Source organism: Cuculus canorus, chromosome 17, assembly GCF_017976375.1.
Source record: "Cuculus canorus isolate bCucCan1 chromosome 17, bCucCan1.pri, whole genome shotgun sequence".
NCBI classification, from domain to species: Eukaryota; Metazoa; Chordata; class Aves; order Cuculiformes; family Cuculidae; genus Cuculus; species Cuculus canorus.
The window spans coordinates 5,827,613-5,845,308 of record NC_071417.1 but is presented as its reverse complement, the minus strand read 5'-3'; the positions used below and the strand labels follow the sequence as shown (position 1 = coordinate 5,845,308).

At 41.1% G+C, this 17,696-nt stretch overlaps 1 protein-coding gene across 3 annotated transcripts; it reads left to right on the top strand.

Annotated features, from left to right (window-relative positions):
• Positions 1-1,020: 1,020 nt before the first annotated feature.
• Positions 1,021-16,662, top strand: ATP6V0A2 (ATPase H+ transporting V0 subunit a2). Of its 3 annotated transcripts, XM_054082572.1 has the most exons (21): positions 1,115-1,245; positions 2,499-2,678; positions 3,002-3,080; positions 4,461-4,558; positions 5,406-5,543; positions 6,056-6,156; positions 6,465-6,591; positions 7,393-7,475; positions 7,820-7,913; positions 8,234-8,446; positions 9,043-9,193; positions 9,968-10,107; positions 10,509-10,666; positions 11,346-11,436; positions 11,733-11,851; positions 12,320-12,530; positions 13,071-13,190; positions 13,435-13,554; positions 14,759-14,876; positions 15,232-15,403; positions 16,334-16,660. In XM_054082572.1, exons 3-21 carry the CDS (start codon positions 3,065-3,067, stop codon positions 16,434-16,436), a joined length of 2,373 nt encoding a protein of 790 aa, XP_053938547.1. In that variant the 5' UTR covers positions 1,115-1,245; positions 2,499-2,678; positions 3,002-3,064; the 3' UTR covers positions 16,437-16,660. The 3 variants fall into 3 exon arrangements, with proteins under 3 accessions (XP_053938546.1, XP_053938544.1, XP_053938547.1); XM_054082571.1 differs by lacking the exon at positions 2,499-2,678 and having other exon boundaries at positions 1,021-1,212; positions 16,334-16,662; XM_054082569.1 differs by lacking the exon at positions 2,499-2,678 and having other exon boundaries at positions 1,021-1,245; positions 16,334-16,662.
• The last annotated feature ends 1,034 nt before the right edge of the window (positions 16,663-17,696 follow it).

Genomic DNA, 17,696 nt, shown 5'->3' with positions numbered 1-17,696 from the left:
TTGCCGTGGGCACGGACACCTCCATTTGGATCGGGGCTCAAAGCTCCATCCAACCTGTCCTTGAACCCCTCCAGGGATGGGGCAGCCACCACTGCTCTGGGCAGCCTGGGCCAGGGCCTCCCCACCCTCACGGGGAAACATTTACTCCCTAAGATCTCACCTCCATCTCCCCTCTTTCAGCTTAAAACCATTCCCTCTCGTCCCATCCTCGCCCTGAGCCAGAGTCCCTCTCCAGCTCTCCTGGAGCGGAAGTACTGGAAGGTCGCTGTAAGGTCTCCTCAGAACTTTCTCTTTCTCCAGGCTGAACAACTCCCAACGTTCCCAGTCTGCCCCGGCGCGGGAGCTGCTCCAGCCCTCCCATCATCTCCGTAGCCTTCTCTGGCCTCACCCCAACAGCTCAAAACCGTTCCCCTCGCCCTGTCCCTCCGCTCCCTGATCCCGAGCCGCTCCCAGCTCTCCTGCAGCCCCTTTCCGCACCGGAGGCTGCTCTAAGGTCTCCCCAAGCTGAACCACCTCAGCTGTTCCCTCACCGCTCCACTGCTCGGATCCCCCGCGCTCAACTCCCTCCCCCTTCGGGGCGTTTTCGAGGCAGCAGGAGCGCAGGGTCGGCCCGGCCGGAGCGCTGCCCTGGGGCCGGGGCCGTGCGGAGGGGACAGCCCCGCTCCTCTAACGGCTGCCCGGGGCCGCCCCTGCTGGGGGGGGTGTGGCGCGGCCCAACCGCGCTCCGCGCCTGCCGAGTAGTCCGTGTGACAGCCCCGCCCCTCTCACCGCCGATTGGTTCCTGTGCCAGCCCCGCCTCCAAGCTCGCTTCCTATTGTTTCGTGTGAAGGCCCCGCCCACCCGCTCATAGCCAATTGGTCTGTGCGACATCCCCGCCCCCTCACTCGTCTTCTATTGGTCCCTAGAACAGCCCCGCCCCTTCTCTCCTCGCCGATTGGTCCACATTACGGACCCACCTTCTCTCTCTCCGTCGATTGGTCCGCGTGCCGGCCCCGCCCCGTCCCCTTGGCTGCGGCCCCGCCTCCCGGAAGCAGCTGGCGGCGCGGCCGGGGCGCTGAGCCATGGCTGCCCGCGGTCGCAGCTCTGCGCCGCTCCGCCGCCCGCCAGGCTGAGCCCGCCGCCGCCGCCATGGGCGCGCTGTTCCGCGGCGAGCCGATGTGCCTGGCGCAGCTCTTCCTGCAGAGCGGCTCGGCCTACGAATGCCTCAGCGAGGTGGGCGAGCGTGGCCTGGCCGAGTTCCGAGACGTGAGTGGCGGCGGGGCCGGCGGGGAGGGCCAGGGCGGCCGGGTCGTTCCGGTGGCGCCGCGCCGGGCTCCGGGGCCGTTCCTGGGCCCGTCTCTGCCCCGCGGTGGCCGCAGGCGGTTGGTGCGGAGCCCCGGCTCTGCGGCGGGTGCCTCCTGCCGTGCCCTCCCAGGAATCATAGAATCAGAATAGTTTGGGTTGGAAGAGACCTTAAAGATTATCCAGTTCCAACCCCCTGCCATGGGCAGGGACATCCCACTGGCTCAGGCTGCCCAAGGCCCATCCAACCTGGCCTTGAACACCTCCAGGGATGGGGCAGCCACAGCTTCCCTGGGCAGCCTGGGCCAGGGCCTCACCACTCTCATGGTGAAGAATTTCTTCATAATGTCCAGTCTAAATCTGTGCCTCTCCCGTTCCACCTCGTCCTGTCACCACAAGCCTTTATGAATGTCCCCTTTCTAGCTTTCCTGTAGGCCCCCTTCAGGTACTGGAAGGTGGCTATAAGATCTTCTCTGAGTCTTCTCTTCTCCAGACTGAACAAGCCCAACTCTCAGCCTGTCCTCGTGCGGAAGGTGCTCCAGCCCTCCAGTAATCTTTGTAGTCTCATCTGGACTTACAAATAAGCGCAAACCTGGGAGTCTTTTATGTCAGGATCCTGTAGAAGAGCCCCTTCTGCCCCCGAAGCCGCTGATGAGGGCCTGCGCGTGGCCGATGCATGCGGATCATAGCGTCATAGAATCATCGAATCACAGAATAGTTTGGGTTGGAAGGGACCTTAAAGCCCATCCAGTTCCAACCCCCTGCCATGGGCATGGACACCTCCCACTGGATCAGGCTGCTCAAGGCTCCATCCACCGGGCCTTGAATACCTCCAGGGATGCGGCATCCACCACTGCTCTGGGCAGCCTGGACCCCTGGGCACAGCCTGGCTGCGTCTGTTCCTGCAGCACCGTGGGGCCCCAGGAGGAGCCACTTACCTTGGGGGAAGCTGTGTGCCTGACTAATGCAAAATGGAGTCCAGTAATAATTAACCTTGTTTCTCCATTGTCACGTCGCAATTATACGATCTTTGCTTGCAGACTGAGAGCTTGGAGTTTCTTCCAAGTGTTCTTCAGAGATCTGAGTTGCAAAATCTTATAAGGAAAGCTGGGAGAATTGAAATTAATGGCTCGTTAATAAATACAGCTGGTAGGAGGAGACAGATCTGTAAGAATCGTTGCATGCGTGTTATATTTCATGTGTTGATGTCATTCTAGGTATCTGACACACCCTTTATTCCAGAAATGACGTGTTATTGGGTCCGGCTTAAGAGCTAAATAAGTAGTCAGAGACCCTGCACCCTCATAACATATGGATGCACATAAAACGATTCTTTCAACACTTAACATTTCAAATAGCTTCTGTGGAAACCCGTCACAAAACTTTGCTTGAGAAAGGTTTGTTCATTTGAAGTCATTAAGCAGTATTTTAAAACTATAGAAATGAGATCAGGAATGGTTTCTCTAGTAGACCTGGTTATTTTATTATTTGAGTTAAACCAGCAAAAGCCATTGACAACTCTGCTTCCATAAAATCTTGCTGTTTGAAGACTTAAATCTTTTTAGGTTTTTATACCTTCTTAGCTGAAAATCAGTATGTAGAAAGAGAGCACATAGAATGGATGCAATATTGTCTCCAGGAAATCATGGGAATAGCTGTGCTGTTTTAGAGGTGGCTGCTGTCTTAAATAGCTAATAAGCGTTTTGTCCTTCTGCTTCAGCTCAACCCAAATGTAAGCATATTTCAGAGAAAATTTGTGAACGAAGTAAAGAAGTGTGAAGAAATGCAAAGAATACTCGGTGAGCTCTATTTTCATGTCTGCCCTTTCTTGTGTGTGGTATTATTAGAGCTTACTGGAGCGGTACTACAGTGAAGGTTTCAGTTACAGGGTTTTTAATCTTCCTGATTTTGTATGATCTGAATACTCTAGAGTCTTATAAAATTTTTATGTGTGTGAAAAAATACACGCTTCTATAGAGTCTTTGTAAATTTGTGGAGCTGGAGATGACTTGACTGTAGTATTGAATTGGGCCAGAACATGCAGATATATTCCTTAATTTGTGTTGATGTGCTGCAGCAAGTTTGAGTGCAGAACAGTTTAGTTTGGAAGGGACCTCTTGACATTACGTTGTCAACCTCCAGCTAAAGCAGGGGTAGCTAGAGCTGGTTGTCCAGCCCTGTGTCCGGTGGGATTTTGAATATGAAGACTCTAGAACCTCTCTGGGCAGAGAACCAGAGAGACTCCAGAACCTCTCTGTTTTATCACTGACCTCGGTTTCTTGGTTTTGAGAGCTGTAAAATTTGCTTACGCAACAACATCTGTGTGTGCTAAATGTAGGTCGGAAGTTTTTTAAGCTCAGAGATGAAGAGAGGTGCTAACGATAAATAATTAGAACAATTTCAATATTGACTGCTTAAAACTCTGCTAGGAAAATGGAAGCTTTATTTGGGATATTTTGTTTTTCATGTTATGTAGCTCAATATGTTCAAGTTCAGAGCACCCTCAAAAATATCTCAAGTTAGCTAAGGAATAGGGAAGAGTAGGCAGAGCATTACAACCAAGATGCAGATTTCTTCAGTGTATCCCAAGGAAAAGTTACTCTTGAAGGATTCTTTTATTGGATTCTCTCAGCAGAGCACATGCTGGTCATGCCAAACCATCCCAGCAGCTCTTCTGGTGATCTTCCTGCCCAGTGTGAGTTGCGTTTGTCGTCAGAAGTGCTTAAGGCATCTTGTTCGAACACTTTTTATTCAGACATGGGTCAATGAGCAGAACGTCAGTGTTTGGCAGATGGTGTGATTAGCAGGAAATGATATCTTCCAACAAAGAGGTACTATGGGATGTTAAAAGCTTCTTAGAAAGTACTTGTGGTTGGAAAACTGGAGTCAGAGGACTCTGAGGATTGCTTACTCCTGCAGGCTTCCAAGACAGAACTGTTTTATATATTTTATTCCTAGGACTCCATAAGCCCCTCTTTTTTATTTCCTGGACGAAGTAGTCTTCACCATCTCCTTACATTCTTTTTGAAGGCTCTGATGTGTGTGTGTTGTTGCTAAAATAGATGAATACTATCGCTAGGGTAGCGTGATCTGTACCAGCTGAAGGGCAGCTCTGCAGCGTTCTAGGAAGTATAACGCAATACTCTTTTCTTTCTAATTTTTTCTTCTTCTCACTCCAGGATATTTAATACAAGAAATAAAAAAAGCAGATATTCCACTTCCTGAAGGAGATGTTGCTCCTCCTGCCCCCTTGCTGAAACATATTTTAGAAATCCAGGTAACTTTTCCACACCGCAGGTGGCAGAGGTGTAGCTCTGGATCTTGGGACTTTATTTCAAACTTAGTTACTTGCTATCTTGTTGCTTATGTATTAGGTTATATGGGTGTGGCAGGGGGTAGCAGATGCTTTTGCTTTCATTTTTGTCCATTTTTTTCTCTTTCTGACGTTGTTACTACAAAGACTGCCAGTGAGGATTTGATATTAACACAGAATTCCTCTGAAAGGGTCAAAGCGAACTCATGGGATTTGCAGTCATCTGTTTGATTTTGATGGATGGGCATATTACACCGTTCCAGGCAAACTGTTGTTTGTAGGTGTACTCCTTCAGCCTTATTTATCACTTTGGGATTTATCTAATGCTCTTTTAGTGCATCCAAAATTTCCAGAGGGTGTGGGGTGTTGTACGTCCAAAGCTCTGCAGGTTTTAGTGCTGGCTGCAGAGCGGAACATGGTGCTATTTTCTGGTATTGCAGTAGAAGTAGATGCTTGTAAAATGCAGATAGAATTTTGAATGGCATTCAGTTTTCCTGTAGGTTTATTAAAGGAGTAGATTGGTGTCTCCCACCCTGTACTGTCTCAAGTTCCAATTCCAAGACCACATTACGTAGCCCAGACATAAGTTGGGGGCAGAACAGCAGACTTAACAGATGCCAGAGGGGGATCAAGGGTACTCAATGCAAAGCAGTCTTTGGGAGGCTGAGGGATAAAACCTATGGAGCTTAGGTTGATTAAGAAACTTGAGAAACTCCCGTAATTGCGGCACATTAATGTGCTTAAAATTCATCCTCCTTCGATTTCCAAAACAGTATAACTGATTCTATGTCATTTTTATTTCCTGTCTTAGGAGCAGTTGCAGAAGCTGGAGACAGAATTGAGGGAAATAACTAAAAACAAAGAGAAGTTGAGGAGAAACCTGCTTGAGCTGACAGAATACATGTACCTGTTAGAGGTCACACAAAGATTTGTCCGGAGAACAGCTGAGGTACTGCTGGTGCTGTTTGGTGAGGATGGTGTCACCTGGTGTTTTGGTTGCATTCCATCAGCAGTTCTAGTTAGGGAATTGGGCTTTACAGCGCTGCCCTGTGTTCTTTGTTACTGCTGCTCAGGGCCAGGAGAACCTGGCTGGCAACCTTCCGTGCTGGGCTGTGCTTGTAGGCATAGCAACGTGCAGTCCTGAACTTAGTAAGCGTTGCAATTTCTCTGTTGTTTGAATGTTAGTGCTGACGCCAAGTGACAATGAACGTCTGTTGGTGCTATTTTGATGCATAAATTATGGTAAGAAATTCACCATTTAACCTTTAGACTGTAAATGCTAAAGGCAGTGCACTCCAGATCCCAAGATTTTCCTGTTGTCTGAATTGAACACAGGGAAGGGTTTTATATTATTATTGAAATAATTGACTTAATTAGCATTTTCTTCTTTAGAATAATAAATGAATGAAAGTAGGGTGGTTTTTGCTGAAAGCTGTGAATAATCTTTCTTCTGTTTGCTAGTATGAATTCCATGTATATTCAAATTATGAAGAATTTCCATCTGTGGAAGATGAACCTTTGGTGGATTACAATTGCATGCACAGGCTGGGTGCCAAGTTGGGGTAGGTATAGTCCTGTCCGCGTGTGGCAGGTTGTGTGTGGGCCATTATCAGTGTCTTATCAAGAAAAATAGAAGATCCTTACTATCAAAATGATGTCAGATATGATTCTAGTTGTGTGCTCAGGTCTACCGTCTGTTTTCCAGATAGATACTAGTTTCTTGCTGGTTAGGAGGATGCTTCCTTCCCTAGAGGTGGCGGACAGTCAGTTGTTGTGGCCGTGTGATCCTGAGTGATGAGGGACTCTGAGTCTTTATTTTTTTCCTGGTGGATTTTAGCTTATATTTCAATTTTTTTTTCTTTTTCCATAGATTCATATCTGGATTAGTTCACATAACTAAAGTTGAAGCATTTGAGAAAATGCTGTGGAGAGCCTGTAAAGGCTACACTATTCTTACATACGCGGAGCTGGATGAGTGTTTGGAAGATCCAGATACGGTAAGTAAAGGTTGCAGCTATCAGTTTATTTTGTTTGTAGTTTTCATAGTAATTGGAAGAATCACTGCTAAGATCTGCCTGGGGTGAATGTAAATGGTTTCCCAGTGCCCTTGGAGGCAAAATTATTTTAAAGTATTTGAAATTGTAAGACTTGAAAATTGGAGGTCTTGATGCCACCAGAACTATGGGAGTGGCGATTAATTTATAGTGGTTTGGCTTGAGGAGTGCACAGCTTTATTGTGGACTACTGGTGACTTTATGATTGTCTGCCTTGAAAAAAATATGTGGCATGAATAGCTGCTTAGATATTTATTAACTGGATCTGTACAGTGCATTACCTTTCAATAGTCATTTTATTTGTTCTTTCAGTAGTTAAGGAAAAAAAGTCTGGAGTACAGTTAGTTTTCTGTGAAGTTTTTCCTCTGAACTTATAAAATTCACTTTCTGTAAATCAGCAATTATGGTTGCCTAATCTGTCACTTTTAAATTTTTCTTCAATTATAATTTGTAACATTTTAATTTTTTAAGACTTTTTTTTGCTGTTACTAATTCTGAGATGTTAAAATGTGATATCTCTTATATTCCTTGAAAACTCTTTTCTGGTTTTCTCTAATAATGCCAAAAAGAGAGAGATTGGCACACTTGAATTTTATTTTTTGATCCTCACCATAATGGTGAAAGGTTAATACTACTAACATGGCTTTTTCTAATTATTCATATTTGTTATTTTGCACTATTATATCACAATGGAGTTGTTGGTTAAAAACAAACTTAATCACCTTAACTTTTTTGTTTCTATAGGGTGAAACCACAAAATGGTTTGTCTTTTTAGTGTCCTACTGGGGTGAACAAATTGGCCAGAAAGTTAAGAAGATTTGTGATTGGTAAGAAGTAAAACTAATAGATTTAACTTCTTTATACTTGTGTTATCTTATTATTAGTTTTCTCTCTGCTCCCCTTCCTTGTAAGGATTGATATTTGCGCAAGGTTTTTGAAGTTAAATTTGTTCCTCCCCCTCCATTCCATCTAGCTTTGTAATTTTTCAGTATACAGATAAATGCACGAGTCACTTATCTGCAGTCCTTACTAAGTACAAAATACCAACTCTCTCATTGGAATCTGTTCTGTGGTTATTCGGTGGTGTGTGCAGATTTGACTGGGACAGGAAGTTGGGTAATTTGGTTTGGTTTAGTTTGGTTATTTAACACAAACTTCTGTTTTTCCGTAGCTATCGCTGTCGCATCTATCCCTATCCAAACACCATGGAGGAGCGCAGGGCAGTTGTTGAAGGACTAAATGTTCGTATTCAGGATCTTCATGCTGTGAGTAGCTAACAGTATTCCCTCTGTGGTTATTGCACCGTAGGAAAATAATTTGATGAATTGCAGCATTAAATACCTGAATATGTTATACATACAGCTTTGGATCTGAATTTGATTGTGTGCTGCGTCCCTGGTCTCACCTTGCATGTACCTATTAAATTTCAGGGCATTTGGCGTTGGTTTCTTTTTTAAGCAGTGGTTGGTGTAGCCTCCCAACAAATGTGATCGGACATTGGAGAAACGCTCGCTGCTCCTGCTGTGGTTAACGGAACCAATGGGACATTTTCAATGAAATATTTTTGTTTTGTTCTTGGGCAAAGGTGCTGCATAAAACTGAGGATTACTTACGCCAAGTCTTGTGCAAGGCATCTGAATCTGTCTATACGTGGGTCATCCAGGTGAAGAAGATGAAAGCTATTTATCACGTACTCAATCTGTGCAGCTTTGATGTCACAAATAAATGTTTAATTGCTGAGGTTTGGTGTCCGGTGGCTGATCTGCAGAATTTGCGCCATGCCTTGGAGGAAGGCTCAGTAAGTCAACTGAAGGCTCACTAATGTTAGAACTTTTGTCTTAGACTAACTGTACAGATAAGTAAAGAAAAGAATTACTTAAAATAGGCACAAGCAGGTCTGGGTGTCTGTGAACTCATATAAAACAGTGTTTTTATTAGCAAAACATTTATTTAGTGTTGTGGGGTTTTTTTTATTTTTGGTTTTATTATTCTTGAATAAGAACTGTGTTGGACCTGAGTCTGCCTGGGCTCACAAAGCTGTTTGCAGTCAAGCAGAGGTGCTCGTTCCCTTTTTTTAGTTGTATGGAATGCAGCTCTGCCTTTTGGTTTTACAAGAGGGAATTTTTAGTAACAAATTGACTGATGATTCTCATTTGGGTATTTCATGTAAAGTAAGGCTTAGGGCACTGTATGTAATTAGTGGTTTTAGAGGAACAGATCAATGTAATGTATTTTTTGTTAAGAAGGCACAAATGGATAAATGTTAAGCTTGGGGCTTAATTTAGGGATGTTTCAGGATCAGTGAAACTGCTGATAGAGAAAATGTTTTCGCTTTGATTAGATTAAGTATCAATGAGTTCTTATATAAATGTGTCTTTTTCTGCCTGCAATTAGAGGAAGAGTGGAGCTACAATTTCTTCATTCATGAATACCATCCCAACAACACAACCTCCTCCAACTTTGATACGTACCAATAAATTCACCTCAGGGTTCCAAAGCATCGTTGATGCTTATGGAGTTGGGAACTATGGGGAAGTTAATCCAGGTTGGTCCTTCTCAAATCTGGGCTGTGAGCTGTGCTATCATTATGGATTGCCTTATGTGTTTAAGGCCTTGTTGAACTGGACACCAGTAAAGGCAAAATGTGACAATCATGCTGCTTAGTAGTAGATGTTTTAAAACATTTTAGTAGCTCATCAAAATTCCAAATGATGCTCCAAGCAGTAAGATGGGGTTTTATTTTGCTGAGTTATTTTAGCATTAAAGATACCAATAATAGGTGTATAATGTTTCTTTATATGCTTTACCTTGGATAAGATGAGATATTTAGGGGGAAAAAAGAAACCTTTGGTAATGGCTATTGATCTTACTGAGGTGTGGAGCTCATCACTTGAAAAAACCAAAAACTCTTGTTCAATAGCGCAATTAGTTTAATGTCCGTATGTATTTTTGCAGCTATATTGTCTATATGCTGTACAGGAGACTGTATGTTACAGCACAGAGCCAAAAAGAGCTAGGAAGGGAGAAACAGCTGTTTGTTTATTTTTTATTTCCTGGGCTTGTATTATTATCCTCAGAATTGTTGGCTAATGCTCAACAGCGGCCTTGTCATTACTAAGGGATATGCATAAGCAAGCTTTAAATTGAGTTAAATTTGTGGCTTGGGGGAAAGGTCTGTTAGCAGGGGGTGAAAAGTCTTACAAACTGAACACTGAAAATTGTTTGAGATATTAAAGTAGTTGAATTGCTTAAGCATAAGTCAAGTAGCATCATCATCTGTTGTGTTGTGCACCTGAAATCTGTTATGTTGTCATTTCAGCTCTCTATACCATCATCACTTTTCCCTTCTTGTTTGCTGTGATGTTTGGAGACTTTGGGCATGGTCTGCTGATGTTCTTTTTTGCACTCCTGACAATACTGTATGAAAACCACCCTAGATTACAAAGATCACAAGACGAGGTAAAAGGAATTAAAAATAATTTACTCCCCACCCAGTAAAATAAATTTTTCAGAATATACTTCTTGCTGCTAGCTCTGTTCCTAACGCATATACGCCATATACCCCTTTGCGTACAGATCACCTGACATAAAGCTGTGAATGTGGGCAGATGAATTGCACCCACTTGGTGACTGCCAGTTGTAAATTGCATAGTTATATGCTTAAGGCAAAATTTTGTGTGTTACATTTTGGTTGGTCTTAGGTTTCTTCATATTCCTGAATTACTGTTGACAAGAATTTTTAGTTTTTAGAAGTCTTTGTATGGCCAAAAATTTGTTTCTCTTAGAAATATGTAGGTAACGATTGTTCACGCAGCAGATGATGTTCTTTATTTTTGGTTTTTTTTTTCCAATTCTTACAGATAATGAAAATGTTATTTGAAGGCAGATACGTTATTTTATTAATGGGTCTGTTTTCTATATACACTGGATTGATCTATAATGACTGCTTTTCAAAGTCATTAAATATATTTGGTTCTGGATGGAACGTTTCAGCAATGTTTGAACAGAAAGTTTGGCGGTGAGTAGCATGCTCTGTTTGCTATACCATTAGAACAAAAATGTACTTCCTGCAACAGTTTAACCCTTTTACTCACCCATTTTAACCACCCTTTTATTGAGAGTAGCAAGTATATGTAGTGAAATCTGGCAAAATTGAGTTAAGGTAGTAATTGATAGATCTGTGCTTAAAAAAGGCAATAATAATTATTTAAAAACAAATCTAATTGTCATCTTAAATTGGGAAATCCACAGAGAACACAATGTCTTGCAAACCACTCTTAGAATTTAATTATATTTACTGTAGTCAGTCTACCAGGTTAATAATGTATTCATCTGTGCTGTTTTACTGGATTTGAGTGTCCTCAGTCACCTGGAATGTTTTCTAGAATATTATCATTTCGTAGAGGTGACAGTCTTCTCCTGGAACAAATTCTGCTGTAATACCTTAATACTAATCCAGGGGCTTTCATTTCAAAGACAGTGCAAATTAAGCTGGATTGTGAGTTTCTAGCATTTTTTTGCTATTGTTATTAGCCAGTCTCTTTGGTCTCAGAAATCCTTTTATTCTTTTAAAGTCTGACAGTGGGTGAACAAGTCCTATAAAGGAAAGCAGGAGCAGGGTCCTGCGGAACTGAAAGACTATGCTGGCACTTGTTTTAAACATCATCAGAGCTGATTGTGTTTTTCTTTCTCTGCAGTCTCGATGATCTGAAGTCTAATCAATTTTTAACACTGGATCCAAATGTTACTGGTGTATTCAATGGAGCTTATCCCTTTGGAATTGATCCGGTTAGTTTTATTCTTTTAAATTATCCATTTGTATGATCAGTAATTTGTAAATTAGATTTTGGGATCTGTATTGAGGAGATAAATTTTACTATGAAAAACTACAGTTCTATTTGCATTTTCCATTCAGAAAGAGCTTCTCCCTTAACAAGTCAAAGATTTAACTATTTTCACAAAACTAAAATTTCTGGTGTGATTCCCATTTGAGGTAGAATTCTGGTCTCTGATAGGGAAAAGATAGTGTTTTATTCCTTCCATTACACCATTCTTAAATGCTGATGTTGTCTTCTTTTCTTCAGATTTGGAATTTGGCAAGCAATCGTCTCAGTTTTTTAAATTCTTTCAAAATGAAAATGTCTGTGATATTTGGAGTGAGCCACATGACGTTTGGAGTTGTATTGGGAGTATTTAACCACTTGTAAGTACAGGAAGTTAAGATTATATTAACATTATAGTTTTTGTCAAGTCTTGAATTATAACAGCTAATCTGATAAGGAGAACTGGAAAAATTTTGAGAAACAGAATAGTAGTAATCATGAAAACAGTTCTTAAAAGAAGACAGTAACACAGAGGTCTTCTGTCGCACACATAAAATAGTAGATCACTATTATGCCAAAAAAAAATCTGAAGACATCAATTAATACAAGACTTTATTTCACTTGTTTCTATAGTTGCTATATAGAAATACACGCCTCTTGTGGTCTTGATTTTCCACTGAAATATCTGATTAAAATTGAATATGAAGAAATCAGTTCTGGATTCTAATTTCAGTCTTGCTCTCTGGAAGTTCTGAGTTCTGTTCTGTTTTATTGAAAACATGTTTGGGCCATGTATTTACCTTGGTCGACCTTTGTAAAACTTATTTTGTTTTCCTCCCATCTTTTAGGTATTTCAAGAAGAAGTATAATATTTATTTGGTTTTTCTTCCTGAACTTTTATTCATGATGTGCATCTTTGGCTACCTTGTGTTTCTGATCTTCTTTAAATGGTTAGCATACTCTGCAGAGGATTCTACATCTGCCCCCAGTATTCTGATTCAATTTATTAACATGTTCCTGTTTCCTGGTGCTGATACAGAAGTTTTTTACACCGGACAGGTTAGTAGTGTTTTTACAAGCTCCTGAAGATCCATTTGTTCCCTATTCAGATAACTTTAGCAGTCATGAAAGGCTGATGGCTGAGTTTTCCCCTAGGAAGGGGAATGTATCAGACTAGGGAAACTGAATAAACATTATGATTAAATATATTTACTCTTCAGTTGGTTGTAAGATTTTATGTAGTGACTTGTGAAAATCTCTGTTCCTACAGTAGAATCTCCCAGGTTAAAATTAAGGCTAGAGAACAGTCTCCTGGTTGTAATTTTGATGCTTTTCTGTGTGCTGTATGTAATCTTATTAAACTGAGTATCAGTAATGCTTTAATTTAGAACCCAGTCCTGAAGATGCTTGAGTGTCTGTAACCCAGCTTAAGGGCTCGATTAATTAAAATACTTACATGCGTGTTAAATTTGGAGTGCATGCCCACTGAAATCAGTAGTATTTTTCTTAGGCTCTAACAGGCCTTTAAAGGAAAAAGGAAGGATTTTCCTACTTTTGATTGTGTGACCTAATCTCATTTTTTTCTTCCCTGCCAAACAGGTTGCTCTGCAGAGGTTTTTACTTAGCATTGCTTTTCTCGCTGTTCCTGTAATGCTTTTTGGTAAACCGCTTTATTTATATTGGTTGCACAGTGGAGGCCGAGGCATCAGAATGTACAGGGTAAGTATTAAGAGACGCTTGCACACATCTTCCCTACAGAAGAGTTCAGCTGCTGTTGTATTGTATCTAGAGTCATGTCCTGACTGGATATTTCTACTCAGCTTCGAAAGCTTTTGACTGTAGCACACAGTAGTGTTTTGTTTTCCTAGCTCTCATTTTGCTTTTGCCTGCAGCCGACTTTAAATAAACTTAAAAAATGACACTGGCAGTCCACTTAAAGACACGATGTGTTTCCGTTCTGCAGAGTGGCTACAAGCTAATTCGAAAAGAAAGTGAAGAAGAACTTTCTCTGCTGAGATCTCATGATGTCGAAGAAGGAAGTAGCCACTTAGACAGCGGGCACAGAGAGGGGGATGGAGAGGAGGTAATGTTTTTACTTAATCTCTGTTGTATGTCCTTAAAAGCAAATTAGAAGTAGAAGATTAACAAGAAAACTTGTGCACTGAGTCCCTGGAAGTTAAGAAAATCAACTGAACCTTTACAAAGACCTTGATTTCTGAACGCAATTTTCTTATTTTTGTCTCTTGCTATTTTATCGTTATTTCTTGGTATATTCAGATCATGCCAGTGAACCACAGTCTAGTGGAGAACGCAAAGAGTACTTTATTTACATCTATAGACTTTGCGTCTCAGACTACAGTTTTTCTTAAATTGAAGAGTGGGATAAAAATCTTGGGTTTTGAATGGTTTTATGGATTATTATAGTTTAATGCACAAGGGCAACTGCCCAGCTTCCTGTTGATTAATCTTGGCTTTTCATCCAGACAAAAGTCTTGTGTCTGCAGCTTGGATCTTGTGATGAGGATTATTACTAATGGGGGTTGGGAGACATGAGCTGCATTCCTAGTCCCCAGCTATTGCCAGATATTTAGTTTGGCCAGATTTTTAAAGGTCTTGACTGATTCCACTGATTTCATTTGAACCGAAAGACCAAAATTGCTTCAGTTTCCCAGTGTGCAGACTTTATCGCGCTTGCTTCACTGGGGTACTAGACTCTTGCTTTTTATGTAGCGAAAATACAAGAATTGTTGTCTTAACTAAAATGTCACAGTTCCATGCAAAGTAATTGTTGAAACTTGCAGTAAAACTTGCAGTCTTGGAACTCTGTTAGCAACAAGTGTGTATATTTGGAGTGGACAGTATTAATGTTGTTATTTTTCTGTCTCTGGCATTACTAATAATTAATCTTGGTTTTAAAGATGCAACAATTGACATTGTAAAGTTAGGACATCAACAGAACGGGAATTGGAACTGTGACTGGTTTTGCTACTTAGAGTTTTCAAGGATTAGATCATATTCCTTGTGGAAAATATAAACTGCATTCATTTCTATCTATCAACAAAGTAACTAGTGAAGCTAATTGGAAAACGATAGCGTCCATTTTCTTTTTTAATATTGTCTCTGTAGGAAGAAAGTTAAACATAGCAGATCTTTTTTTTTTTTTTTACTTGATACGAAATCAAAATCCCTTAATTTTTTTCCACAGATGTGCAGATGAATGTTTTTGTTCTGTCATGCTGTGCTGTTATTTAAATGGGTAAAAATGTATTTGTATTTTTATATTTTAGCTTAATTTTGCAGATGTCTTCATGAATCAAGCAATCCATACCATTGAGTACTGTCTAGGATGTATTTCTAATACAGCCTCATACCTGAGACTCTGGGCATTAAGTCTTGCTCATGCGCGTAAGTTGGAGTTGGCTGGTTGTTTACGTCTGTCTTGATTTTTAATGCTGGCTTGGGGCAGACTGGCCTGTTAAAGTGATACTACTATGAATTTATCTTTTTCTTAATTTAAAAAAAAAAAAAAAAAAAAAGCCCTTTTTAAACTAATGAACTGTAGAAAGCTCCTGAACTGAAATTGTGATTAATTGTTTGGAACCTGGTAATTTTCCGATAGGACAACATGAACTGGGGCGTGGAGTTGCCCTGTTCAGCGCATCCCATACTGTTGTTTAGACTAGAATACAGGTTGGTTAGAGTAGCTCACTGGGTGAGTGTGTGCAGTATCAACATCAATTATGAAAACTTTTTTTAATAGAGTTATCAGAAGTTCTGTGGCAGATGGTGATGAGAGTGGGTCTTCGTGTGGATACAACATATGGTGTCTTACTGCTAGTCCCCCTTCTGGCCTTCTTTGCTGTGCTAACGGTTTCTATTCTCCTGGTCATGGAGGGGCTTTCTGCTTTTCTCCATGCTATACGACTTCACTGGTAAGTTCATTTTTTCTTTATAGCACTTCAGTATATACTGGCTTGGTTAAGAGGAATTTTTATGTCAAAATCCCAGGTGTCTTATTAAAAAGAAAAGTGTAAATTTCAACAGCCTCGTGCTACTGCAATAGATTTATTTAATCATATTAAATAGCGGCTTGTTAGTTGAATGTGATTGTTCCTCTGGAATATTTTAAAAAAGATTAAAAGATTATATTAGAAGATTATATAGGCTTATGGTGTGTATTAACCTCTACCACATTCAGAGTTGACTTTGGTGCAGACTTTCAGTACGTTTGCAGCTTGTCATACTGTAGAATGTTATTAATGTGGGTAAGTAGTTTTAATTTCGGTCTGGTTATATCACTGAGTGGCTTCAGTTTATTTTATTTATTTGGTTCAACGGAACATTTATCTTAGTGAGCAAAACTTCTGCTAAAGTGGAGCTGCCAACCCTTAAGCATTTTAATCCTGTCTTACTGTTAATATCATGTTAATATCATGTTAATATCATGTTAATATCATGACCTCTGCATGTTGCAGTGGATTCAGAGAATATTTAGTTTCAAACCAGATAAAACTTGCAGCACAAAAAAAGGCAGAGATATCATAAACATGAGGCAGAGCTATAGGCTACAGACTATTGTCCTCATGATATTGTATATTTGCAAAACAATGAGCTGCAACTAGATCAAAAACAAATTAGTAAGACAGAAGTGAGAAATGAGCCATTACAGCACAATGTCAGTTTGTTTTAGTTCCTGAGAAACATCGGATTTGCCTGGGACTGTGATAGAAAGTTAAATAGCTGCACAGAAAGCCTAGGTGACAGCATTATCATTGGTTCTGTTCAACGTCTTGTGTTCTATCCTTTAACAATCAGTCACTCTGGATTCATATACAGATTTTGTGTTTTTTGTGTCATTTCAGGGTGGAATTTCAGAACAAATTCTACTCTGGTGGAGGATACAAGTTTACGCCTTTCTCTTTTAAGCATATTTCTTTACGTTTTAATAAAGATGATATGGCATAGTTTGGTGGCTGTCAGCAGAAATGTTTTTTGAATCATCTGCAAATAATCACGTGATTGGAGCTCCCCTACAAATGGTTTCTTGTAGGACAAAGTGTTTTTCACTGAATGCCTTATAATGCAGCCAAATAATTCTGTAATATATACCTCCCATAGAAATACATAGCAGATTTGGAGCATCTTGTAAAGTATACAGATAAAAAAATGTACATTTTTATTAATAAACTAATGTTGTAAATTAATTTTATTCTTAGAAACAATTGTTACTGCTTGTCCTAAAACTGGTGTAGCCTTTCTTTTTTTTTGCTGATGCTGTTTATTTTCGTCAATGGTTACTTTTAAGTTATCTAGAAGACTTCACCATATCAAACATTGATTACGGATTACATACTTAAGCAACCTACAGCCTCACGCACTTTGGGATGGATCCAGCAATGCAGCAGGTGCAATGTCTGTTTTCAGTGTCTGTTCCAGAAGGATTATGAAAGTTTATACATAGCGATGCAGACTGCTCTTTTTGGCCTCATTTAAAATTGCACTGAAAATGTTAACTCTTTATTCTGAGTTCTGCCCAGACTTTAAACTTTCAGAAGTCACAGTGCTATTTAGCGCTAGGGAAAAAGGCAGGATTAGAAGTGGGGACAGGAGTTATTAGAGGGAAATGAGAGAGCTAGTGAGGAGCTTCTACATCTGCATTGGGTGCAGCCCATCCCTTGTGTTGGTCTTGATGGATGAGGGCCTCGGTAAATGTCTTACACTGCCTGGGTGAGACATAATAAGGGTGAGGGCTGAAATAATCAAACTGCCTGCTGGATGCTTTTATCCCCGACTTTTTACAGTGAGATTCCATGCAGCATTTCTCCTCCTAGGGATGACTTTGGCATAGGGAATGAAGAACTCATTCCTCAGTCCGTTTTGGTGTTTGGCTGTAAGGCGTGTGTGCCACGGTACTTGCCTGATGTTTGTATGGAGTGGAGGGAAGGGGGTTGTTTAGTAGTATTTTTGTTGTACCAGTGGGACAAGGGGGATGTTGCCGTCTGTGGAAGTGACCTCAAGGTGCAGCAGGGGATGTTTAGATGGGATTTTTAGGAAAAAATTCTTTACTGAAACAGTGATGAAGCCCTGGCACAGGCTGCCCAGGGAGGGGGGAGTCCCCATCCCGGGGGGGCTTCAAAAAGAGCACTTGGGGCTGCACTTTAGGGGGTGCTGGGGCTCAGGCTGGTGCCTGGACTGGAGGAGCCGGGAGGACTTTTTCAACCGTAA

Bases quoted from the DNA above. Each gene is read 5' to 3' on its own strand.
- ATP6V0A2 (XM_054082569.1), top strand. From the start codon at position 1,129: ATGGGCGCGCTGTTCCGCGGCGAGCCGATGTGCCTGGCGCAGCTCTTC. The intron at 12,531-13,070 runs GTTAGTAGTGTT...CCTGCCAAACAG, and splicing joins AAGTTTTTTACACCGGACAG to GTTGCTCTGCAGAGGTTTTT. The intron at 13,555-14,758 runs GTAATGTTTTTA...TTTATATTTTAG, and splicing joins GAGAGGGGGATGGAGAGGAG to CTTAATTTTGCAGATGTCTT.